A 22735-nucleotide genomic window follows, 5' to 3' on the forward strand; every position below is an offset into this window, starting at 1 on the left:
TCATAAAATGAAAGCAGAGATTCCCAAGGTGAAAATTGTTTTGTAACCAGTTCCAATTTCCTTCCTTTATTCCTTGCTTTATTTTTAAAAAGGGAGGGATTTTCTTATTTTTAGTAGAATATAATGCAATCAAATCAAGACTCAAAGCAAGTGGTATTTAATCTTTAGAAATTATGTGTGAACAATTCATTGTCAAGGGTGAAAGCTTCTCAATGTCAAAATGACCTCAGAAAACTAAATGCAGAACTACCAAATGACCCAGCAATACCACTCTTGGGCATATATTCAGACAAAACTTTCCTTGAAAAAGACACATGCACCTGTATGTTCATTGCAGCACTTTTCACAATAGGCAAGACATGGAAACAACCCTAATGTCCATGGACAGATGAATGGATTAGGAAGATGTGGTATATATACACAATGGAATACTACTCAGCCCTAAAAAGAACAAAATAATGCCATTTGTAGCAACATGGATGGAACAAGAGACTCTCCTACTGAGTGAAGTAAGTCAGAAAGAAAAAGACACATACCATATGTTATCACTTATATATGGAATCTAATATACGGCACAAATGAACCTTTCCACAGAAAAGAAACTCATGGACTTAGAGAACAGACTTGTGGTTGCCAAGGGGGAGGGGGAGGGAATGGGATGGACTGGGAGTCTGGGGTTAATTGATGCAAACTATTGCATTTTGAGTGGATAAACAATGAGATCCTGCTGTATAGCACAGGGAACTATATCCAGTCACTTTTAAGGGAACATGGTGGAAGATAATGTGAGAAAAAGAGTATATACATATATGTATGACTGGGTCACTTTGCTGTAGTGTAGAAATTGACAGAGCACTGTAAATCAGCTATAATGGAAAAAATAAAAATCATGAAAGAGACACACACACAAAAGAAATGTCAAAATATCCCTGTATGTCCCTCCAAAGAGGTCCCCAAGTTGAGCATTAATATCAAATGAAATGTAAAAATGACAAAGGACCCAAAGAACAAAGGACAATGAGTTGATGACCAAAGAAAAAGCATCTGGATTAAGGCAGATTTTTGTGGAAGTGGAATCTGAAAAGACTAAGTCAATGAAATAGATGCTTGACATCTCATTTTCCTTTCTTTAAACCAAGAACTGTGCACGTGCGCGTGTGTGGGGCTATGCATACAGCATACAGAAGTTCCCAGACCAGGGATCAAACCCTCACCAAGGCAGTAACCCGAGCCACAGCAGTGACAACACCAAATCCTTTAGCCATTAGGCCATCAGGGAACTCCCCAAGAACATTTCATCTGATATGTAACTGATACCTTGGGATAGAACACTAGGTTAATTTTTCTTCAGACATGAGATAGGGGAGGACGTGGTGTGGGCAACGTGAACCTCCACCAGACACAGGAATCTGTGACCAAATTCCTCCACTTCCCCATCCCATCACCCCCTCCCCGCCCCTCCCCACCCCACACACATAGGGTTTATAGTGGGGAGACTAAAGCTCAGCAGACCATCCTCTGTGCTTTCCCCAAGGACAAAAGAGGGGGCAGAACAAGGTAAACTTAGCGAAGGAATGGAGGGTTTTGATGATTCAGGTGACCTGGGAATCCCCCTGCCTGAATACCTCTGTCATGCATTTCATTCTCTCTGGTTCACAGCCAAGGAAACACCTAAAGAACTTCAGTCAGACCTCCGTCTTCATGTCTGTACTTCATACCTTTCTCACCAGGTCTCTCTGTTGAAATTCAATTATGAATCATGCTTCTTAGAATGAGGATAATTCATGATGTAGTCTATCACTGAAGAATGAGTGCTCTAAAGCATTTTTTAATCACGAAAAAAAATTATTACATGGATTCATATGAATTACAACAGGGACCACAATACCAGGCCAGGTAACACTATTTAGAGCATATATTCTAAAGTTCGTAACAAGAAAATATATTGCAAAAAAATATATATTGTAACAAAAAAATAATTGGCCTAAATCTCTTTCCTCTCTTTGACCTCTCTTTTCATTGCTGCTCTCTTCTCAGAGGGTTATACCTCATGTCAAAAAAAGGTTTCAAGCATTTCCCTTGTCTTCCTTCTGTTTCTCATTCTTGTTGGTCATATGCAATGCTTGTCTGGGTTTGGCTGGATGTTTCCTCAGAGGTACAGTTTTCTTTGAACACGGAGTGGCTCTTTCTTTTTTTTTTTTTTTTTTTTTGTCTTTTGTCTTTTGTTGTTGTTGTTGCTGTTGTTGCTATTTCTTGGGCCGCTCCCGCAGCATATGGAGGTTCCCAGGCTAGGGGTTGAATCGGAGCTGTAGCCACCGGCCTACGCCAGAGCCACAGCAACGCGGGATCCAAGCCGCGTCGGCAACCTACACCACAGCTCACGGCAACGCTGGATCGTTAACCCACTGAGCAAGGGCAGGGATCGAACCCGAAACCTCATGGTTCCTAGTCGGATTCGTTAACCACTGCGCCACGACGGGAACTCCATGGAGTGGCTCTTTCTTAAAACTCACCGTCATCCTAGTTTTTCCCTAAACCTTGGGACAAAGTTCAATTTTTTAATAAAATGATGTTTTCCCAAATTTGATGGTGGTTTTGTAAAGGCAAGAGTTGGCATGGAAAGAACTTGAATGGGGCATATTCATGTATTTCTCCAGGCATACAGGCCTCTGTGTGTTCACATCTATGTGCCTATATGTGCTTGTGTTTGAGAGCTGCCCAGTCATAGGAGATTAGTGTTAATATAAAATAAAGGTCATAGGAATGAGCAGGGCAAATGAAAAAAATAAAATGTATAAATGGCGTAAAGTAAATAAGAAAAATGGGTCACAGAAAATGGAAGATTTTTTTTTGTGCTAGCAGGATAACCCCTCACTTTGTCCCTTGACATAATTTCAAATACTATTTATCAATTTCTTTCAAGAAAATTTATATCTGTAAACCTATACATATAAATTATATTTAGCATCTTTATCCATTTCCCTAATTAATACAAGGTTGCTTTCAACTTTTTCTGCAAATGACCTTGTACTTAGATTCTTTGTTCAAATTTCGCATAACTTCCTTAGAATTGATCCTAATAATTGTAATTACTGAGTCAGAAGGTAAAAGTGTTTACAGGACCTTACTTTCCAGAAGGGCTGTTCAAAGCTCTACTACAACCAGATTTTGAGAAACATGCTTTTTAATGAGAATTTCTTTGATTACATGAACATTGGTAATGTTAATTAGTCATTTTAATTTCTTCTTTGGTGATTTTTATATTCATGCTTTTTTTATATGGAAGTCTTAAGATTTTAATTACTATTTGTATGGCTTCTTTAAATACCAAGAATATTAACATGTTGTAGTTTTGCTGCAAATATTTTCCCCAGCTTATTGCTTTGTTTTTTTTTTTTAATTTTATAAATGTTTGATCTTGGAGTTCCCGTTGTGGCTCAGTGGTTAACAAATCCAACTAGGAGCCATGAGGTTGCGGGTTCGATCCCTGGCCTTGCTGAGTGGGTTGAGGATCCGGCGTTGCTGTGAGCTATGGTGGAGGTTACAGACATGGCTCGGATCTGGCGTTGCTGTGTCTCTGGTGAAGGCTGGCAGCTACAGCTCCAATTAGACCCCTAGACTGGGAACCTCCATATGCCGTGGGTGTGGCCCTAAAAAGACAAAAAAAAAAAGTTTGATCTTAATGTTTTAAAACTTTATGTTCTGAAATATATTTGTGGTTTTATTCAGAATTTCTACCATTCTTTTTAAGTTCAAAAAATCTTCCTTTTCTAGAGTCAAAAAGATATTAGTCTATTTTCTTCTACTGCTTTATGCTGTGAGTTTTTGCATGCTTAGGCATAGTGGTTAAGAACACAGACAACTTCTATTTAATTACTGGCTCCAAAACTTAGTAGCTGAGTGGCCTTGATTAACCTCATTCATCCTCAGCTTCCTCAATAGTAAAATGGGGATAATTTTAGCACTATCTTGGGTGTTGCTGTAAGGATTAATTAAAATAATTTCTGGAAAAAAAAATTTTTTTTGGCTGTACCCAAGGCATGAAGAAGTTCCTGCATCAGGGATTGAACCCACACCACAGCAGCGACCTGAGCCACAGCAGTGACAATGCTGGATCCTTAACCTGTGGAGCCACCAGGAAATTCCTGGAAAATATTTTTAAACAGAGCCTGCCTGGTACATACTAATACTCAATAAATTTTAATAATTATAAATATTATTATTGATATATAGTGTGATTTTAACATGTTCCCCCCCAGATGTTAAGTAGTGCTATTTATTGATGAATTTTTCCTTTTCCTATTATAATCAAAGTGATTTTAGTCTATAGTAAGTTCTCATACACTCTTAACACCTGTTTCTGGCTTTCCCCATTGATTTGTTAGTGTATTTCTGTGCATGTAACACATTGTTTTTAAACCGTAGCCTTATTACATTTAAAATATCATACAGGGGAGTTCCTGATTCAGTGGAAATGAATCAGACTAGTTCTGGATTCAGTGGAAATGAATCAGACTAGTATCTATGAGGATGCAGGTTCGATCCCTGGCTTCGCTCAGTGGGTTGGGATCCAGCATTGCCATGAGCTGTGGTATAGGTCACAGACACAGCTCAGGTCCTGAGTTGCTGTGGCTGTGGTGTAGGCCAGCAACTGTAGCTCTGATTCGACCCCTAGCCTGGGAACTTCCACATGCCATGGGTGCAGCCCTAAAAAGCCCCCATCCCAAAATACATATATATATATATATATATATCATATAGGAAGAGTATGTATACAGGAAACACAATTCTTCTTTAAAAAATCCATGATGGTGGAGTTCCCTTGGTGGCGCAGTGGTTAACGAATCCGACTAGGAACCATGAGGTTTTGGGTTCGATCCCTGGCCTTGCTCAGTGGGTTAAGGATCCGGCGTTGCCGTGAGCTGCGGTGTAGGTTGCAGACGCGGCTCGGATCCTCCGTTGCTGTGGCTCTGGTGTAGGCTGGCGGCTACAGCTCCAATTAGACCCCTAGCCTGGGAACCTCCATGTGCCACGGGAGCGGTCCTAGAAAAAGGCAAAAAGACAAAAAAAAAAAAAAAATCCATGATGGTTAATGGATTTTTCAGTGTTGGACTGTGGTGTGCTTTTGTTGTTGTCTTCTTTTAAAAAATTATTAAGTATTTCAGCTATTCAGAAAAGCATAGGGAACATAATGCTGAGTACTCACTCTTGGTTCAAGTAGTCAAGCGCTAGAAATATAATTGACAGTACCTTCTTCTTTCTAATGAGAAATCCAGCATTGAAATACAGAATTTGGAGTTTCCCTGGTGGCCTAGCAGTTAGGAACTTGGTATTGTTACTGCTGAATGGCTTGGGTTTGATCCTTGGCCTAGGAACTTCTGCATGCCATAGGCAAGGCCAAAAGAAAAAAGAAAAAAAGGACATAGAATTTGGATGTCCTAGAATTTCCTTTTCCAGAGTTCATTCCATCTAACATGTTCATTTTTGCTTCAGTGCCATAAGTATGTCAAATGGATGTGCTTGTATAGTTGGTGCAAAGCCTGAGGCACAAATTACCTGGATCAAAGAGAGCTAGTAATCAGCAGTTGTGGAAAGCAGTTCTCAATAGTACAGCAAGATTGGTAATATATTTCTTTGGCCATGCCCATGGCATGCAGAAGTTCCTGAGCCGGGCTTTGAACCATGCAGCACAGTGGTGACAACACTGGATCCTTAGCCAGCTGAGCCACCAGGGAACTCCCAGATTGCTAATATTTTCATTCCTGGGAACTAGTGAACAACTATACTGGGAATTAACTCTCAAGGTGTCTTAAGTTCTCTTCCTTCTGAGAAAAATGCTTTTCTAAACCCAACCAAAGAGTCAAGGGAAAGAACCACGTTACCTGTCAACACTGAGAGCGCAGAGATTGAGGACGGTGATCCCCACTGAGGACTTCTGCAAAAAGGGGAACAACTTGCAGAGAAATACGCCAAAGTCATGGTTCTCAAAGGGCCAGCGCCCAGCCAGCAGCTGAAAAGAGGGAGCAGTGTGTAAGCAATGGCAAGAACCACATGGGATACGAGGACACAAATTTATTTTTTTCTTTTTTTGCTTTTTAGGGCCACATATGTGGCATATGGAAGCTCCCAGGCTAGGGGTCAAATTGGAGCTGCCGCTGCTGGCCTACACCACAGCCACAGCAACGCAGGATCTGAGCTGCGTCTGTGACCTACACCACAGCTCATGGCAATGCCGGATCCTTAACCCACTGAGTGAGACCAGGGATCGAACCCACATCCTCATGGATACTAGTCAGATTTGTTACCATTGAGCCACAATGGGAACTCCATGTGGATGCATATTTCTAATTGTGTTTTCCAACTTCTAAATTTTATCATTCATAATGCTTTTCAGTTAGAATAGCAGTGATAGAACATTATCATTTCATTATTTTTTTCATATTTTAAAGCCTTAGCAATTTTTTAATCCTAAAAGATGTGGAAAATGGTAAATATGAAGAGGTAAACCTTTGATCTTAGGAAGTAGTCATGCCGTCCACTTTTCAAAGAGTAGCCGAAGCTGGGGGTTTGGATGACAGTTTAATGGAGAAGCAGGCAGTCATCTCTGATCATTTCTCACTAAACCAGGAGTAAAGTGAATCATTTTCAACTAGTGGCATTGGGAGAGTATTCCTGACAAGCAGCCAATGCCCTGAATAAGATGTAATGGAGACTCCTGGGGGAATGAAGCGGTTTAGGATGTGCTGGCTCTGCTAGCTGAAGTACTCGGAACTTACCTTTTCCTCTGTGCTTAATGGGCTGTCCTGCTTCAGCTGTATGATACCAATGGCCTCTTAGGCTCAGGTTTCCCTTTCTTATACGGGAAAATATGGTTATTGTGATCTGTTTGTAGCATGTGTAGGAAAATCTATTCTTCCATGTTGACAGTTTAAGATTTTTGTTCTAAGGAGAGGGTGACTGCCCTCTAGTGGCTGGGTAAGTAGCCAAAACGTAAATCTTCTATGAGTTGCTGGTATTTATTGAATTAGGTATTGTACTAGAAGCATGGGCTTAAATAAGAGCTCAGCTCCTTAAGAGAAGGAAGTCCCTGCTGAATATATGATGCCTTTTCAAGAGTAGAAATGGTATTGATCTCCTTTTTAATCATTGTTTTTGGCCACGCCTGTGGCATGAAGTTCCAGGGCCAGGGATTGAACTCTCACTATAGCAGCTACCTGAGCAATAGCAGTAACAACACTGGATCCTTAACCTGCTGAGCCACCTGGGAACTCCTCTATTTTTTGCTACTCAGAATTTAAATTCATTCCACTCCACATGAAATAGTATCGTGTTAACTTGACAAACTTCTTGTCTTCTTTTTTTGTAAAGTTCTTATTGCCATAGTAACTCTAAGCCGAACTTCCAATTTTGTTCTACCATTTCTAAAAGATTATGTGAGGTTTAATTTCATGGTCACTGTGGTCATCAACATGAGTCCTTGGAAAGTGGGTCGGGGGGAACCAGTACCACAGAAACACAAAATCAGAACTTAGGCATTTGAGAATTTAGTAACACAGGGCTCGGGCTTTCTGTAATACTATTTTAATGGCTAAGATGTTATATGACTTAATTTCAGATGGTTTCTCCTTTGGTTTAAAATATGTTTGAAAACATTTCCTTTTCTTCTGAATAGTTTTCTAAAAAGCCTTTTCCTTCAGTCTGGTCCTGCCTCTGGGGTCTTTTTCTTCTCACTCTAACCAGTCTTGGTCAGTGTCCTCTCGGAATTTCCATATAAGCTTTTGTCCCAGGACAACCAGTGGGCTCTTCACAGAAATACTGCTCTAAACTCTTGACAGTTTTCATGAAGCTAAAAAATAATTATACCATTGTTGCTTGCTAGTTATTAATGCCTGATGCAAGTAAAAACATAAAACACTGGGATGAATCTCATCCTAAAAAGAAAACCTGAAAATTACTTTTTATGGAATGAATTTAGTATTTTCAGAACTGTAATTCTCCATTAAAGACTAGAGAGCGATAATTAAACTGCGTGGGGATTGTTACAGGATATGATTTGCAACAGTTGAACTGTTATGGTTGGTTCACCCCCAGAGAGAGAGGCTCCTGAAATCCACGTGGATGGATTTCCCAATTCACACATCCAACAATGAAAGAAAAGAAAAGGATATTATTTCTGGCTTAACAAGGGAGACTCTGGAATCCTGTGAAGGTCTAAGTAACAAATGCTACAAAAGATGATCTGGAAAAACCCACAGCTGAGCATGTGTTGTTTCAGGCCCTTCCTATCTCACTTATAATTCTTTTTTCATGCTTGCTTAAGCTTTTCATTAGGGTTCGTTGTGAAGGAAGCACTCAAAAGAAAGATATGGAATTAGTGAGCACCAAATAGATCACAGAGTTGATTTTCTTTGACACAAACAGGTGTTTGGTGGCTCTTCGTCTTGGCCAGCATTGATTCTTCTTGGGAATTATAGACAAAGGAGAATAAAAGAAATCGCTGGAAGAAATGGTTAGGTCCAGTCACCGTGTAGATGTCCCTGATGTATCACACTTCATCCTAAGGGACCTGTGGATGGTAACTGCTCTAATGCTGCCAGCAGGAAATGGGGTCCCTGCCTGCAGGCCACCTCTTCCTCTTCTGGTTAAAGCCAGCTTCCTCAAAGAGGCCTTAACCACCCAATCTCAAGTAGAACCAGTGTTGGGGTAATCTAACATTCAAAGCCCATGGTCTTGGTAAGAAAACACATACAAAAGGAAAGCATCAGAGGCCTAGAATGCAGCTCCCTTTCTTTTCTCTTATTTAGAAGAGGCACTTTGGAGCTTATGAAAGACTAATGGAGATGCGTCCACTCTGCTACTTGCTAGTGTTTACAATGGAAAAATACAATATTTAAAATGGTAAAAGTTAAGTTGTATAAAAATTTATGTAATGAAAAGTAAGTCTCCCTTCCCTTCAAGTCTCCTTAAGTTCCTGCCCAAAGGCAACCCCTGTTAATTTTAAATTGTGGTTTGTTTTTTTTTTCCAGAAAACTCCTTAGGTACATAAGAGCATCTGCTGCTTTTTAAAAATAACAAGTGAGAACATATGGAAATAATACCTTTTAACAGTGTTTTACGACCTGTTTTCCTAGAGCAGATTTCTGGGGAACGGTTCTATTGCCTAATTAAAAGGTTTTGATTTTTAAAAGCACACTGAGGAAAACAATTTAGACTAGGCTAGGAAAAGATAAAGAACTGTTTAGCATAAACAGACCATGGCAAAAGAACGAGCTGATTTCTTTAATGTTAACAAGCTATTATCAATTTAGTGAAAGAAAAACCAAACTAGTCTGACCAACTAACAAGTCGGATTAGTTCAAGGGTTAATCCGGCACCTTGGCACAGCCATAGCCTATTTTTGCCATGAAAAAGTCTGTGGTGTTATGGAACTCTCATATTTATAACTTCCAAAGGCATCACACAGTAGCTTGTACCTAATAGGTGTCAAATGAGTTAATGATTTCAACTCATTAATTCAAGGAAATATTTTCACATTTTGAAATTAGTGCCTCTTTTTTTCCCCCAGAAAACACATTTATCTTTAATTTACTTTCTATTTAAAAGTTGTTTAACAGTATCTGAAAATAGCATTTCCACTCTTTATTTATTTTTTTTGTCTGAGCTCTCATAATGCGGAAGTTCCCAGGCCAAAGCCACGCCACAGCTGTAACCACGGCCACAGACAACACCAGATCCCTAACTCGCTGACCCACCAGAGATCTTCCACTCTTTAGATTGAAACAAACAATGCAGGATGAGGAGGAGGTAGGAGAATACAGTTCTGTTGAAAAGTCCATGGTGCAGAAGGACTGCCAAACTCTCTGCTTGGAGAGTCTTCACCTTGGAGCTGTGATGAGACAGTCCAGCTAGAGAAGAGCCACAGAGCAGGCACCTGGAGACGATGCCCATCCTGTGGTCCAGTCTAGTTGTCAAATAGATCACAGAGGAACAGACCAGGCAACCGAGGCAGCAGAGGGCAATCTGTCAAGTGTGGGTTTTTCTCTAGGACCCTTGCTGTGGTTCTAGTATTTTTCAAAGTACTACTAAATGGCACAAATTAACATAGAAATTCTGTATGTGTGTGGCTGATTTGGATGGTGTCAAAATCAACATCAGAACATTGACAGGCTGCATTTTTTAACCTGTCAAAACAGGTTATTTTATTTTACTTTATTTTTGCCTTTTTAGGGCCGCACCTGTGGCATATGGAGTTCCCAGACTAGGGGTCCAGTATGAGCTGTAGCCTCCAGCCTACACCAGAGCCACAGCAAAGTGGGATCCAAGCTGAGTCTGCAACCTACACCACAGCTCGCAGCAATGCTGGATCCTTAAGACAGGTTATGTTTTGACATACCTGTTACCTATGGACTTGGACCACACGCTACACTGATGAGCACCCTTTTTTATTTTCTAAATTTTTTTTATGGCCACACTTGCAGCATATGGATGTTCCTGGGCCAGGGATCAAATCTGTGCTTCCACAGCAACCTGAGCCGCTGCAGTTGGACTCTTAACCCACTGCATCACAGGGGGAACTCCAAGCACCCTGTTTTTAGAATGACTGGGTCCCAAAGCAGAAGGTCTGGCCACTACTGTATTTAGTACAAAGCAATTTTTACATGGTTGTGACCTTTTAGATTTGTACAACATACCTCTTTAGGTCAGTTTTGGGGACTATACCTGACAACCAGAGAGTAAACAAAAATGGAAGGTGCCAAATTGTTGCTGCGAAATTGATACCCTAAAGCTCACATCCTTTACCTATAGGCAAACAGCCTGAGTCTTCCGCTCGGGTTGGTTTGTTTTCACTTTGTACCTGATTGTATTGATCTTTTAAAAAATTGTTCTGTTATTTGTCCATTGCACATTCAGAGCTGCTCATTAATAGAACTGCTCCCGGGAGTTCCCGTTGTGGTGCAGTGGTTAACGAATACGACTAGGAACCATGAGGTTGCGGGTTCGATCCCTGGCCTTGCTCAATGGGTTAAGGATCTGGCGTTGCCATGAGCTGTGGTGTAGGTCGCAGACACGGCTTGGATCTGGCACTGCTGTGGCTCTGGCATAGGCCGGCAGCTACGGCTCCGATTGGACCCTTAGCCTGGGAACCTCCATATGCCGCAGGAGCGGCCCTAGAAAAAAATGCAAAAAGACGAAAACAAACAAACAAAACAATAAACAACTGCTCCCGAGTAATGGTGCTCAGCCTCAACTGTACACTAGAAAGATTGCGGGAGCTTTGTACCAGCCCTTAGCCGAGTGCTCTTCGTCGAGGTGATTCCATCCCCCAGGGGACATCTGGCAACATCTGGAGACATTTTTGGTTAACTTGTTGGGAGGCTACTATCTAGTGGGTAGAGGCCAGAGATGCTGCTAAACATCTTGCAATGCACAGGTCAGGCCCTCCCATGAGCAGTTATCTAGCCCCAAATGACAAGAGCCCTGAGGTTGGAAACCCTGTCCTGGCCCAATTAAATCAGAATCTCTGGGGCTGGGACACAAGCCGAGTAGTTTTTAAAGCTCCCAGATGACTCCAATGCACAGCCAAGGTTGAGAATCACTGCTTCAGCAGCATCAGGATCATCAGCACAGCTTAGTAAACCACATTGCTGCTCCCCCCGCCCCCGCCCTGAGTGTCTGTTTCAGTGGCTCCGAGGTGGGGCCTGAGCTTCTGCATTTCTAATGAGTTCATAGATGATGCTGATGCTACTGATCCACCAGCCACACTTTGAGAACCTCTGCTCTAGAGACGCTATGACCAGAAAAAAGAGTGACAGCAAGATAGTGTGAGAGGAGCAGAAAACAGTTTATAATATAGACATAAGAAATCAAAAATCATAATGGTTTGGGGCCATGGCACTGGCATCCTTCTCATTCCAATGGTCCTTGAAGGCATCAGTATAGAAAGGCACAACTCAACAGCAGGTGGCCTAATGTTCCAGGCCTCACCAGCTTGGCACTGTGACGTAAGGCTGTTCTTTCTCCATATTCAACTTAGATTGTCAGCTCATAAGATCAAGTACAAGATTTACCTGTGACCTTGGGTAAGCCACTTACCCACTGTACATCTCATTCCTATATTTGTTAAGTGGCATGGTTCTCATAACCACCACAGTAGTATGATGACCATCTGTGAGGCTCAAATGGGACAATGCTTACGAAAGAATTCCTAAACTGAATGTACACTGCACAGGCATTGGTTATTTTGAACGGCTGTAATTTGTAATCCTCAACTGAAATGTACCAGCTATTCATGACAATGAAGAAAAGAATAATACAAATGAAGTTGCCACCTTTTTTTTTTTATCCATTCCAGATGTTAATGCCATTACTTGGACATTATCTTTGTGCTTGTCCTGGCATCTTAATAACAGGATAAATAAAACCAGTGGTGCATTTTTCTTTGTGCTCATTTTCCTTCCAGCCCATCCAGTGAGGTTGAGAGCTTCTTCTCCACCCCTTGGTCCCATCCTACCCATCCTAGGAAGGAATGAAGGATTTTATGAGTACAGTCTGTAATAGCTGCAAACCTCAAAATAAATGAAATGTTCTCTTTCCTTCAACAAGGTTGATTGTAGGGTCACTTGAATTCAGACAGGATACAGACCATGTATCAGTCTTCAAAAAGTGGGTTTCCATAGTTTTCTCTCTTTCTGAGGGCGGGGCTGGGATATAGAAGTTGGTACATCGTGGGGTCAGCAGTAAGGAGTTCTACATATTCCAACAGTACAGACTGGGATGGACATAAAGCCTGTGATGCCCAGAACCGGCCTTCTATGAGAACATGTTTTCTGGCTGTTGCAAATACCCAATTGGCTACTATAAAATAAATAAATCAATCACTTTGCATGACTGTGGATGAATTCTGCCCTTTCCTGATGCTTTAATTGCTTCAGGATTGAGGGAGAGTTTTCATAGAAATCAATCAAATAAATAAAACTTGTGGCTTCTACCCTATCCATACACTTTGGCCTTTGACAGGCTCCTTCTGCCTCCCGACCAGCCCAGGCATTTGCAGAGCATGACACATGCAGAGCAGAGCAGGAACTCCACAGATGTTCTCAATTCTGACTCTGAGTGCCCTCTGTGACCTGGAGGGTTGGAGAAGCACTCCTTTTAATGACAGCAAGTGGCTTGGTGTCATAAGGGGCGTGGGTCCTGAAGCTTGACTCCTTGGGTTGGACCAAATCCCAGCTCTGCTAGGTTCTAGACCATGTGACTTTGTTTTGATTTTTAGGGCCACACCGATGGCATATGGAAGTTCCCAGCCTAGGGGTCAGATTGGAGCTGCAGGTGCCGGCCTACACCACAGCTCACAACAACGCTGGATCCCTTAACCCACCGAACGAGGCCAGGGATTGAACCCACATCCTCATGGATACTAGTTGGGTTTGTCACTGCTGAGCCACAACGGGAACTCCCAAGACCATGTGACTTTGGCATGCTGGTTAACCTCGCTGCTTCTCAGTTTCCTCCTTTAGAAAATGGAGACGGTGACGCAGGTACCTCAGAGGGTTAACACAGGCCATGGAAGAGACAATCTATGGAATGTGCTTCGCAGAAGTATCTGGAAATGCAAGCCATCTGCGTGGCCTGTGGTATCAGTCTCAACCTTTTGACTGGTTTTTCCAGGGAGATCATCCAGCAGCTCACCAGGTGCAGGGTGGTGGCAGCCCTCATGGGCACAAAGGACCCCACCCTCAAGGAAATGACGACTCAGATGATGGACAGATGGGATGGTTCCTAAAGAACCTTCAAACAACAGTCTGTGGGACTGAGTGGGAGAAGGTGTGAGGCACAGCTGTGGGGAGAGGCTCTGGAACCCTCTGCCTTGCACCCGACTTGACTGTGAACTGTGCCTCAGAGAACACTGGAGATAAAGACAGCTTTCATCATATGGTTGATGTGAGTAGGAAATGAATTAATCCAGGCAAAGCCCTTAAAACAGGGCCTGGCCCATCACAGATTGGAACTCTTAGTCCCTGTGAGAGACAAGTTGGGAGGAATGGCCCTGGCAATGCTGCACTTTGATGAGAAAACGACATTGCCACCACTACCTGCAGCCCATCTATTTCGCTATTGAATAGTCAGTGTTTCAGTTTTGGCTGAGGTCTTAACTTTTTAAAATTGGAAATACATAGATGTTAATAACAACCAGGCAAAAGAGAGGAAAAAAAAAGAGGAAAAAAATATTTTTTAAGACTAAGTTCCAAACCTAAGAAGGTTATTTCATTAGCAGAAAGAAGGTTTTCCCAAGATAAGGGCTTATGGTCCCCAAGAGCCTCAGTCATCTGAAAGCTGGGAGTGAAGAAATGTCTCTCTTTGATAACGCTGCTAGAAGGATGTTAATCTAGAATCAAGGGATTTAAGATGCCTGTTTTGTGTGTGTGTGTGTGTGTGTTTGTTTTGTTTTTTGTTTTTTGTTTTTGGTATGCCTAAAACCAAAGGATCATTAGATGGAGAAGAATTAAACTTCTTTAAAAAAGAAAGTTAGGGAGTTATAGCAAAGTGGGTTAAGAATCTGACTATAGCAGCTTGGGTTGCTGTGGAGGTGCAAATTCAATCCCTAGGTGGCACAGTGGGTTAAAGAATCCGGTATTTCCACAGCTGTGGCATAGGTTGCAGCTGTGGCTTGGATTTAGTCCCTGGCCTGGGAACTTGCATATACTGTGGGGTGGAGCCATTTAAAAAAAAAAGGAAGAAGAAGAAAAAAGTTAGGAGTTCCCTTGTGACCTAGCAGGTTAAGGATCCAGCACTTCACTGCTGTGGCTCAGGCCACTGCTGTGGCGCAGGTTTGATCCCTGGCCCGGAAACTTCCACTTGCCATGGACTTGGCCAAAAAGAAAGAAAGAAAAGCTAGAAGCACTCAATATCACACTTGTACAGGTTAGAACTAAATGTATATGTGAGTACTTTAAGATTTAATTCATAATGGAGAGAAGATGTATGTTGAAAAGAATGAACCTTGACTATTTCTAAATGGAGAAAAAATAATTACAGAAAATAAGTGCTCTGACCTAGACATACAACAAGACTCAAAACCTATTGAAAAAAATGTTACTGTTTATTTTAATTGGTAGTCTCTGTGGTAGTATATGCTAGTACTCTTAAAAGAAACATGCAGGCAAAAACAAAACAGAAAACAAAATAAAATAAACTGGTAGAGGTTTCCACATTTAGATCTAGGTCGTAGCCCTCAAAAACTTATCTGGAATGTAGTGATAAGCCGGAAAAAGCAAAAGCCAACTAACTGCATACTAGAAAGCAGGCAGCTTATGTAATGATGTAATGTGTAAAACTTAAGAACTGCGTTAGTTCTTCATTGTAAAGTAGGTCATGTGGTCACAACTATCCTGTGTAGACAGAAACGATGACCCAACTGAGATAAGGTATGCGGCATGAGAAAATAACATATGTGCCTTTTGCGGAAAAAAAGAATATGATTGATGCTGAAGCTGATGTGTTGTAGTAGACAAAGTTGAGGTGATTTTTGAATCACCTCAGAAATTCACTAGGAAATAACACTTCACATATGCAATAGCTGAGGCAAAAAGTGAATTAAGAAGACATGCTTAAGGTATCTGAGTTACCAGTCACGTGGGGTTACTTCACGTAAGAATGGCATGCAGGAGTTCCCGTCGTGGTGCAGTGGTTAACGAATCCGACTAGGAACCATGAGCTTGCGGGTTCGGTCCCTGGCCTTGCCCAGTGGGTTAAGGATCCGGCATTGCTGTGAGCTGTGGTGTAGGTTGCAGACGCGGCTCGGATCCTGCGTTGCTGTGGCTCTGGCGTAGGCCGGTGGCTACAGCTCCGATTAGACCCCTAGCCTGGGAACCTCCATATGCCATAGGAGTGGCCCAAGAAATGGCAAAAAGACAAAAAAAAAAAAAAAAAAAAAAAAAAAAAAAGAATGGCATGCATCTTAATAATGCACCCACCAGAGTGTCAGAGAGGGAAAAATGGAGCATACGGAAGGGGAAGTTAGAAATTCTGCTTTGCAGCTCCAGTCCTTGTAGAAAATCTTTGGGTCTTGGCTCTCTCCTCTACCATATAATCTTGTTCTGGCCCAACATTTTCTATATGTAAATTCTCAGACAGCTCAAATTGCGTGTTTTTTTTTTTTTTTTTTAATGTCAGCAGTCCAGTCTGTCACTGGTTTCTCTGAAACTAGATCAACTCGATTCATCCCTAACCTACAGCCCACCCTCAGACCCTCCATTTTATATGATTAATTTAGTCTTTCCAATTTCTCTTTTATTCTTCCCAACAATGAGTATTTTAGTCCTTTTTGCCTTGCTTTTCCTACCCAAAAGGAATTAAGGAAATTGTGGAATTCTGTAGATGACGTCTTGAGACTATTTACCTTGAATATATGAGCAGTATTTTATCCTCTCCAGGGAGAAGCTAAAATATACAGAAAATCTGCCCAGTGAGCTACAGGCACCACGTTATAAATCCTGACTGGAAGTAAAAATGCAGGAAAAAAATAGTAGGTAAGTGGCTATTTTAAGTTTCCAGTCAAGGGTCTATCATAAATCCTATGGTAAAATGAAGGATGAAAAAAACTTGAAAATTAAGTTTGATACTATTTTGTCTTATTTCCAGTCACTTGGAAATGAGATAACATGAAATTGTATAAGTTAAAATTAGATTTTGGAGTTCCCTTGAGGTGAAGCGGGTTAAGGATCTGGTGTCGTAACTGCTGTAGCTCAGGGTGCTGCTCTGGTGTGGGTTCAATCTCTAGCCCAGAAACGCCACATGCCTTGGGCTTGGCCAAAAAAAAAAAAAAAAGATTTTAACCTAGTTTTACTTCTTGACATATGCTGTATCTCCAACTATAAGCCTTTTGTTTATTCATAGTGCTACTTAGAACAGAAAACATACAAATTTGGGGTCTAATGTAATTAGCCTACAGCGATGCTGAACTTCCTTTCCTAGACAGTTGAATACTGAGAAAGACTGGTACCATTTTCTTGAGATTAGGGCCAGTGTTCTCTTTCCTTTTCATCTCTATGCAATGATTGTCTAAGGAATATTAACTGCCATGAAAATCAGCCACATAAGCAAATATATATATATATATATATTTTGTCTTTTGTCTTTTTAGGGCCGCACCCATGGCATATGGAGGTTCCCAGGCTAGGGGTCAAATCGGAGTTGTAGCCGCCAGCCTACACCAGATCCACAGCAATGCACAATCCGAGCTGTGTCTGCCACCTACACCACAGCTCACAGCAACACTGGATCCTTAACCCACTGAGCAAGGCCAGGGATCGAACCTGCAACCTCATGCTTCCTAGTCAGATTCGTTTCTGCTGTGCCATGACAACAGGAACTCCAGCAAATGTTTTTAAGACAAGTTTGTTAAATAATATTTATTTTAGATCTAAAAAATTACAGCACTTCAGACTTGGACAGGTACTTAGACACCCCCTGGGCATCCCTGAGAACCTTTCATGGGGTCTGCAAGACCAAGATGACACTAGATGACCGCTTTTCCCACTGGTGGACATTTGCACTGTTGGTGCCAAAGCAACACTGTGTAAAACTGTTGGTGTCTTAGCCTGAATCAAAACAGTGATACCAAACTGTTCTAACAGTCACTGCATACTTCACTATCACATACTAACAGTGAAAAGAATTGTGTTGCAAGAGTAATGATGGAATTCAGCAAGGTCACAGGGTACAAAAGCAATATACAAACATCAGTTGCAATTCTGTATACAAGAAATGAAAAATACAGAAATGACAATGAGACAATTCCATTCAAAATAGCATCAAAAAATAAAATACATAAATTTAGCTGAAGAAGTATAAGACATATGCTAAAAGCTACCAAATACTGGAGAAATCAAAGATCTAAATAAATGTTCATGAATTAGAAGAATCAATATTGTTAAGACAGCAATTTTCTCCAAATTCATCCAAAAATTCAATACAAATTCCTATCTAAATTCAAGGAAATTAGTATTGATCTTAAAATTTATAGAAGTGTGAAGGACTTAGCCAAAATTCTTTAAAAAAAAAAAAGAGAGAGAACAAAGTAGAACTATAGACCTGTTTTAAAACTTAACATAAACTACAGAAATCAAGCTAGGACTGGCATAACAATAGACACATAGGTCATTGGGATAAAAAAGAAAGTCCAGTAATAAACCCTTATGTTTGTCATCAATTATTTTAATAAAAGTTCCAAGGCAATTCATTGAGGAGAAGATAGTATTTTTAACAAATGGTGTTGGAACAACTGCGTATGCCTATACAAAAAAAATGAACTTAGATGTTTAGCTCACATACTACACAAAAATTAACTGTGATCATAGATCTAAAGATAAGGGCTGAAATAACAAAACTGTTAGAAAAAATAAGAGAATTTTTTGTTATTAAAAAATTTTTTTTTTGTCCATGCCCATAATATGTGGAAGTTCCTGGGCCAGGGATCCAACCTGAGCCACAGCAGTGAACTGAGCCACAGCATTGACAATGCCAGATCCTTAACCACTAGGCCACCAGGGAACTCCTTTGATCCTGACTTCAGCAAAGATTTCATAGATATGACACTAGAAAAATGATCTATGAAAGAAAAATTTCATAACTTGAATTTAATGAAAAATTTTAAAAATTTGCTCTTCAAAAGACACCATTTAGGAAATGGAAAGCCACTGAGTAGGAAAAAATATTTGCAAATCATGTATCTGATGCAGGACTTCTGTCCAGAATATATAAAGAATTTCTAAAATGAGACTATATAAAGACAAATAACATAGTTTTTAAAAGACTTAAATAGACATTTCACCAAAGGAGAAATACAAATAGCTGAGTACATGAAAATGAAAAATGTTCAACATAATTTGTCACAGGGAAATGTATATTAAAGCCGCAATGAGATACAAGTAGACATCATTAGAGTAGCTATAATGAAAAAGTCTGACAATAATAAGTGTTGGTGAGAATGTGAAGAGATTGGAACCCTCATATAATGCTGGTGGGAATGTAAACTAGTATAACCATTTTTTGATATTGATATGATCCAGTTATAATATTCAGATTTCTCCAATGTTATTTGTTTGCATTTATACAATTTTGTCACATGTGTAGGTCTGTGTTATTGACCACCAGCCAAGATATTCACATATCCAGGCCCATCGCCACAAGTGTCCCTTGTAATGACCTCTTATAATCACACTACCTTGCCCTCCCACTTGAAATCCTTAGCCCCTGTCAACTATTAACCTGTCCTCCAGCTCAACAGCTGTCAGTTCAAGGTTGTTATATGACTGGAATTAAATGGAATCATAGAGTATGTAATCTTTTGAGATTGGCTTTTTTCTCTCCTCATTCAGCATGGTTCCCTGAGATTCACTCAAGCTGTTGTGTGTACCAGTAGCTTGTTCCTGTTTACCACTAAGTAGTGCTCTTTGGAATAGATGTACCTTGGTTTGGTTAACTTATTCACCCATTGAAGAACATCTGGGTTGTTTCCAGGTTCAGGCTATTACAAATAAAGTGACCATGAATGTGCATGAACAGGTTTTTGTGTGTACATCATAATTTTCATTTCTTTGGGAATAAATGCCCAAGAGAGCAACTGCTGGGTCTCAGGGTAATTGCCTGTTTAGTTTCATAATAAACTTCCAAAATCTTTTCTAGAGTGTTTCTACAATTTCTGTCTCTCTTTTTTTTTTTTTTTTTTTTTTTTTTTTTTTTTTTTTGGCTGTGTCTGTGGCACATGGATGTTCCCAGGCCAGGGGTTAAATCTGAGCCACAGCCCCGACCTGTTCCACAGCAGAGGCAACGCCGATCCTTAACCAACTGAGCCACCAGGAAGTCCTACAATTTCTCATTTTCACCAGCAATGTATAAATGATCCAGTTTCTCCTCATCTTTGCCAATATTAAGTGTTGTCACTATTTTTAATTTTACCCATTCTGATAGATGTATAGTCATATTTCACTGTGGTCTCAATTTTACATTTCCCTAATGGCTAATAATGTTGAACATCTTTTCATGTGTTTATGGGTCACCTTCATATCTTCTTCAGCAAAATTTCTGTTCATGGCTTTTTACCCATCTTCTGTCTGGATTGCTTGGGGTTTTTTGCTGTTAAATTTTGAGAGTTTTTTCATATATTCTAACACTAGTCCTTGGGTTGGACAAGTTGATTACAGATATTTCCTCCCAGTCTGTAGCTTGTTTTCTCATCCCCTTAAGAGGATCCTTTGCAGAGTTAAAGTTTTAAAGTTTAAAGTTTTTTTCTTCTATAGATTGTGTGCTTGATGTCAAGTCTAAGAACTCTTTGCTTAGTCCTAGATCCCAAAGATTTTCTCTTTTTCTCTATAAAATTTTATACTTTTTCATTTAAATACATAATTTAAAACTTAAAGATTTACTTCTTGAAAGCTCTAGGCTCCCCAGGCTCCCCGCTGGTTCATGGTACTACTGAGGCCAGCTGCGAAAGAGTAGCAGATGGAGGCAGGCAGCCCAGGCTGCAGATGTGATGGATGTGGGGCCAGGCCAAGAAGGGCTCAGCCAGGAGGCTTCCAATCATGGATTCTCCTGCCATGTAGTCATCTGTTTGTCTATCATCCCAGGACAGGGCAGACAGACAGAGAGGCAAAGCACTGGGGTCCCCAGAGCCCAGCTTTCCCTCGGTCTGGGGAACATCACAGCATTTCAGTGTCAGTCACATTTTAAAATGATCAGCCTTTGTATAATGTTTTTTAAATCATAAAATGAAAATACAGAAAAAATATAATTGTGGTAAAATGTATATAACATAAAATTTACCACCTTAATCACTAGTTATGGATTATGAATGTCTCTAGCCAAGAAGAGTAGTAGTCTAAACAGAATATGGGGATGCATTGAGGGCTCCAGAACCTAAAAAGTAATTGAATGACAGATGTTAAGCCCTAAGTCACTTGATTCTCTCCACTTGTTCAATTATCCAAAGTTTCTGGCAAAGCAATAACCCTTTATTAGACCTCTTTAATTCTAGTACCAACTTTTTCTTCTGAGCCATTTCCACAAACTAAACATTTATCACTTCATTAGAGTTCGAATTACTGCAAACAGGTAAAAAATTTCAAAACCACAGTAGAGGTAGCATTGGGTCCATCAGCTGAGGGACTGCCTCTATTAATTATATTAACCTGCAGCCAAGGCCAATTTGAGTTAGTATCTTTGTGAAATTATAAATAGCTCCAAGTTCCAGTTCACAAAGCTGGAACTACAAGTGCTGACTCCTAATATTATGAGGGTCCTGGTTCCTTCCCCTGCTCTCTCCCTCCTTCCTTCCCTTCCCCCCTTCCTTAAATATATATGAACTGCCTTCGGTGTGCCTACTGAATCATACAGTGGCTAAGAGTACAGGCCCAAGGTGGATCTCCATCACTCAACTCTGCTTCTTTCTCTCACCCCCTGAGCTCCCCGTTCCTTCCCCAACTAAAGGTCTGATGTATACAGACAATACCTGTGCCACAAAATCACATGTAAACATACACATGTACATGGTGTATACACACTATTTTAAAAGAAGGAACACAAAGTATTTCTTATATTTTCCCCCACCTTCCCCTTTGTCTGTAACATGGCCTTTCGGTTACCAAATAAATAGTCCATGAATTTTATAGCCCAGAGATAAAAAAATTTCATCTGTTTTTAGTTGTGACCATATAATTTAATTGGCCTATCAAAGAAATATACATGTAGTGACTTTCTGGTCAAATGATTTCCAATATGTAACGCTTTTAAGATTTTTGGAGAACACCTCGATTTTTTTTTCCTTTGTATGAAATTTCCCTAAAATAAATGGAAAGGTCTTCTCTACCTTCTTTTCGTTTTCTTAATTTTTAACTGCAGCAAAATGGCTGCCTGAAGACCCAGTCTCCTGGTTTAGGGCTGCTCTTAATTCCTTGAAAGACAATAGAATGACTAAGACATTGACAGTGGAATGCTTTAGACAATGGAACATCTAAGTGCCTGACAAAGAGTTTACAACTTCTTCATTTCTGATCAGAAAATGGAGGATTTTTCCAAAAGGTTTCAAGGATACATGGTTGCTAAGACCTCAAAGAGGCTAAGTTTTGATGTTTGCTAACATAAATAGGGAAGACAGAGGGAGGCTGTTCTTCTCACCAAGGTCAGCAGTCACCTCAGGAACAGGCCTACTAAGTGTCAATGTGCCTAATGGAACTCCATGAGATAGGCTCATCTTTATTTTTGCATACAAAGAAAATGACTTGAAAGATCAAGTGATTTATCCAAGATCAGTTGCAGATCATTTTGAAAAAGAAACATATTTTGGTTTCTTGGGATAATGCCCATTTACTATTTGGGGGTTTTGTGGGTATAAGCCCCTTAAGAATATCAAAGATTATGATGCCTTATTCATATTTCTGAAGTTCAGATCTTGAGCTCTGACCTCCTCTGGGATAAAATGGAAGAGAATGAGAGGCAGGGATGAAAGGCAGGGGCAGGGCAGTTGGTGAGATGCCACAGGGGTTGATAAGCTTTTTCTGTAAATGGCCAGATAGTTCGTATTTTAGGCTTTGCAGACCATCTGGTATCTGTTGAAACCATTTGTGTAAGCAGAGGATGGCTGAGTTCCAATAAAACTTCATTTATAAAAATAGGCCTTGGGCCAGATTTGTCTCATGGCTGTAGTTTGCCCACCCCTGGGTCAGAGAATCAGACAAAA

General features: G+C 40.5%; 2 protein-coding genes across 9 annotated transcripts in view; one reads left to right on the forward strand and one right to left on the reverse strand.

Annotated features, from left to right (window-relative positions):
• LOC110262145 (uncharacterized) overlaps positions 1 to 22735 on the forward strand; it is a 601789-nt gene that overhangs the window by 92803 nt on the left and 486251 nt on the right. For 3 of the 5 annotated variants that reach the window (XR_014812836.1, XR_014812838.1, XR_014812844.1), the window contains one exon: positions 16434 to 16529. The gene's annotated coding sequence lies outside the window, so the exon portion shown is untranslated. Of the gene's footprint in view, positions 1 to 13504; positions 13942 to 16433; positions 16530 to 22735 lie in introns of those variants that run through there. The other 2 variants (XR_014812835.1, XR_014812837.1) reach the window with 1 other exon arrangement.
• Positions 1 to 22735, reverse strand: part of EDNRA (endothelin receptor type A) — a 68001-nt gene that overhangs the window by 22212 nt on the left and 23054 nt on the right. For all 4 annotated transcript variants that reach the window (XR_014811951.1, XM_021100476.2, XM_021100475.2 and 1 more), the window contains 1 exon segment: positions 5883 to 6010. Coding sequence is in view for 3 of the 4 variants with exons in the window: in XM_021100476.2 (XP_020956135.1) it covers positions 5883 to 6010 (128 nt within the window). In the remaining variant the exon portion in view is untranslated.

The sequence above is a fragment of the Sus scrofa genome, chromosome 8 (assembly GCF_054392235.1).
Source record: "Sus scrofa isolate SSC_HxYL_T2T_F1_AM1 chromosome 8, Sscrofa_HxYL_maternal_Yorkshire_Landrace_v2.0, whole genome shotgun sequence".
Taxonomy (NCBI): Eukaryota; Metazoa; Chordata; class Mammalia; order Artiodactyla; family Suidae; genus Sus; species Sus scrofa.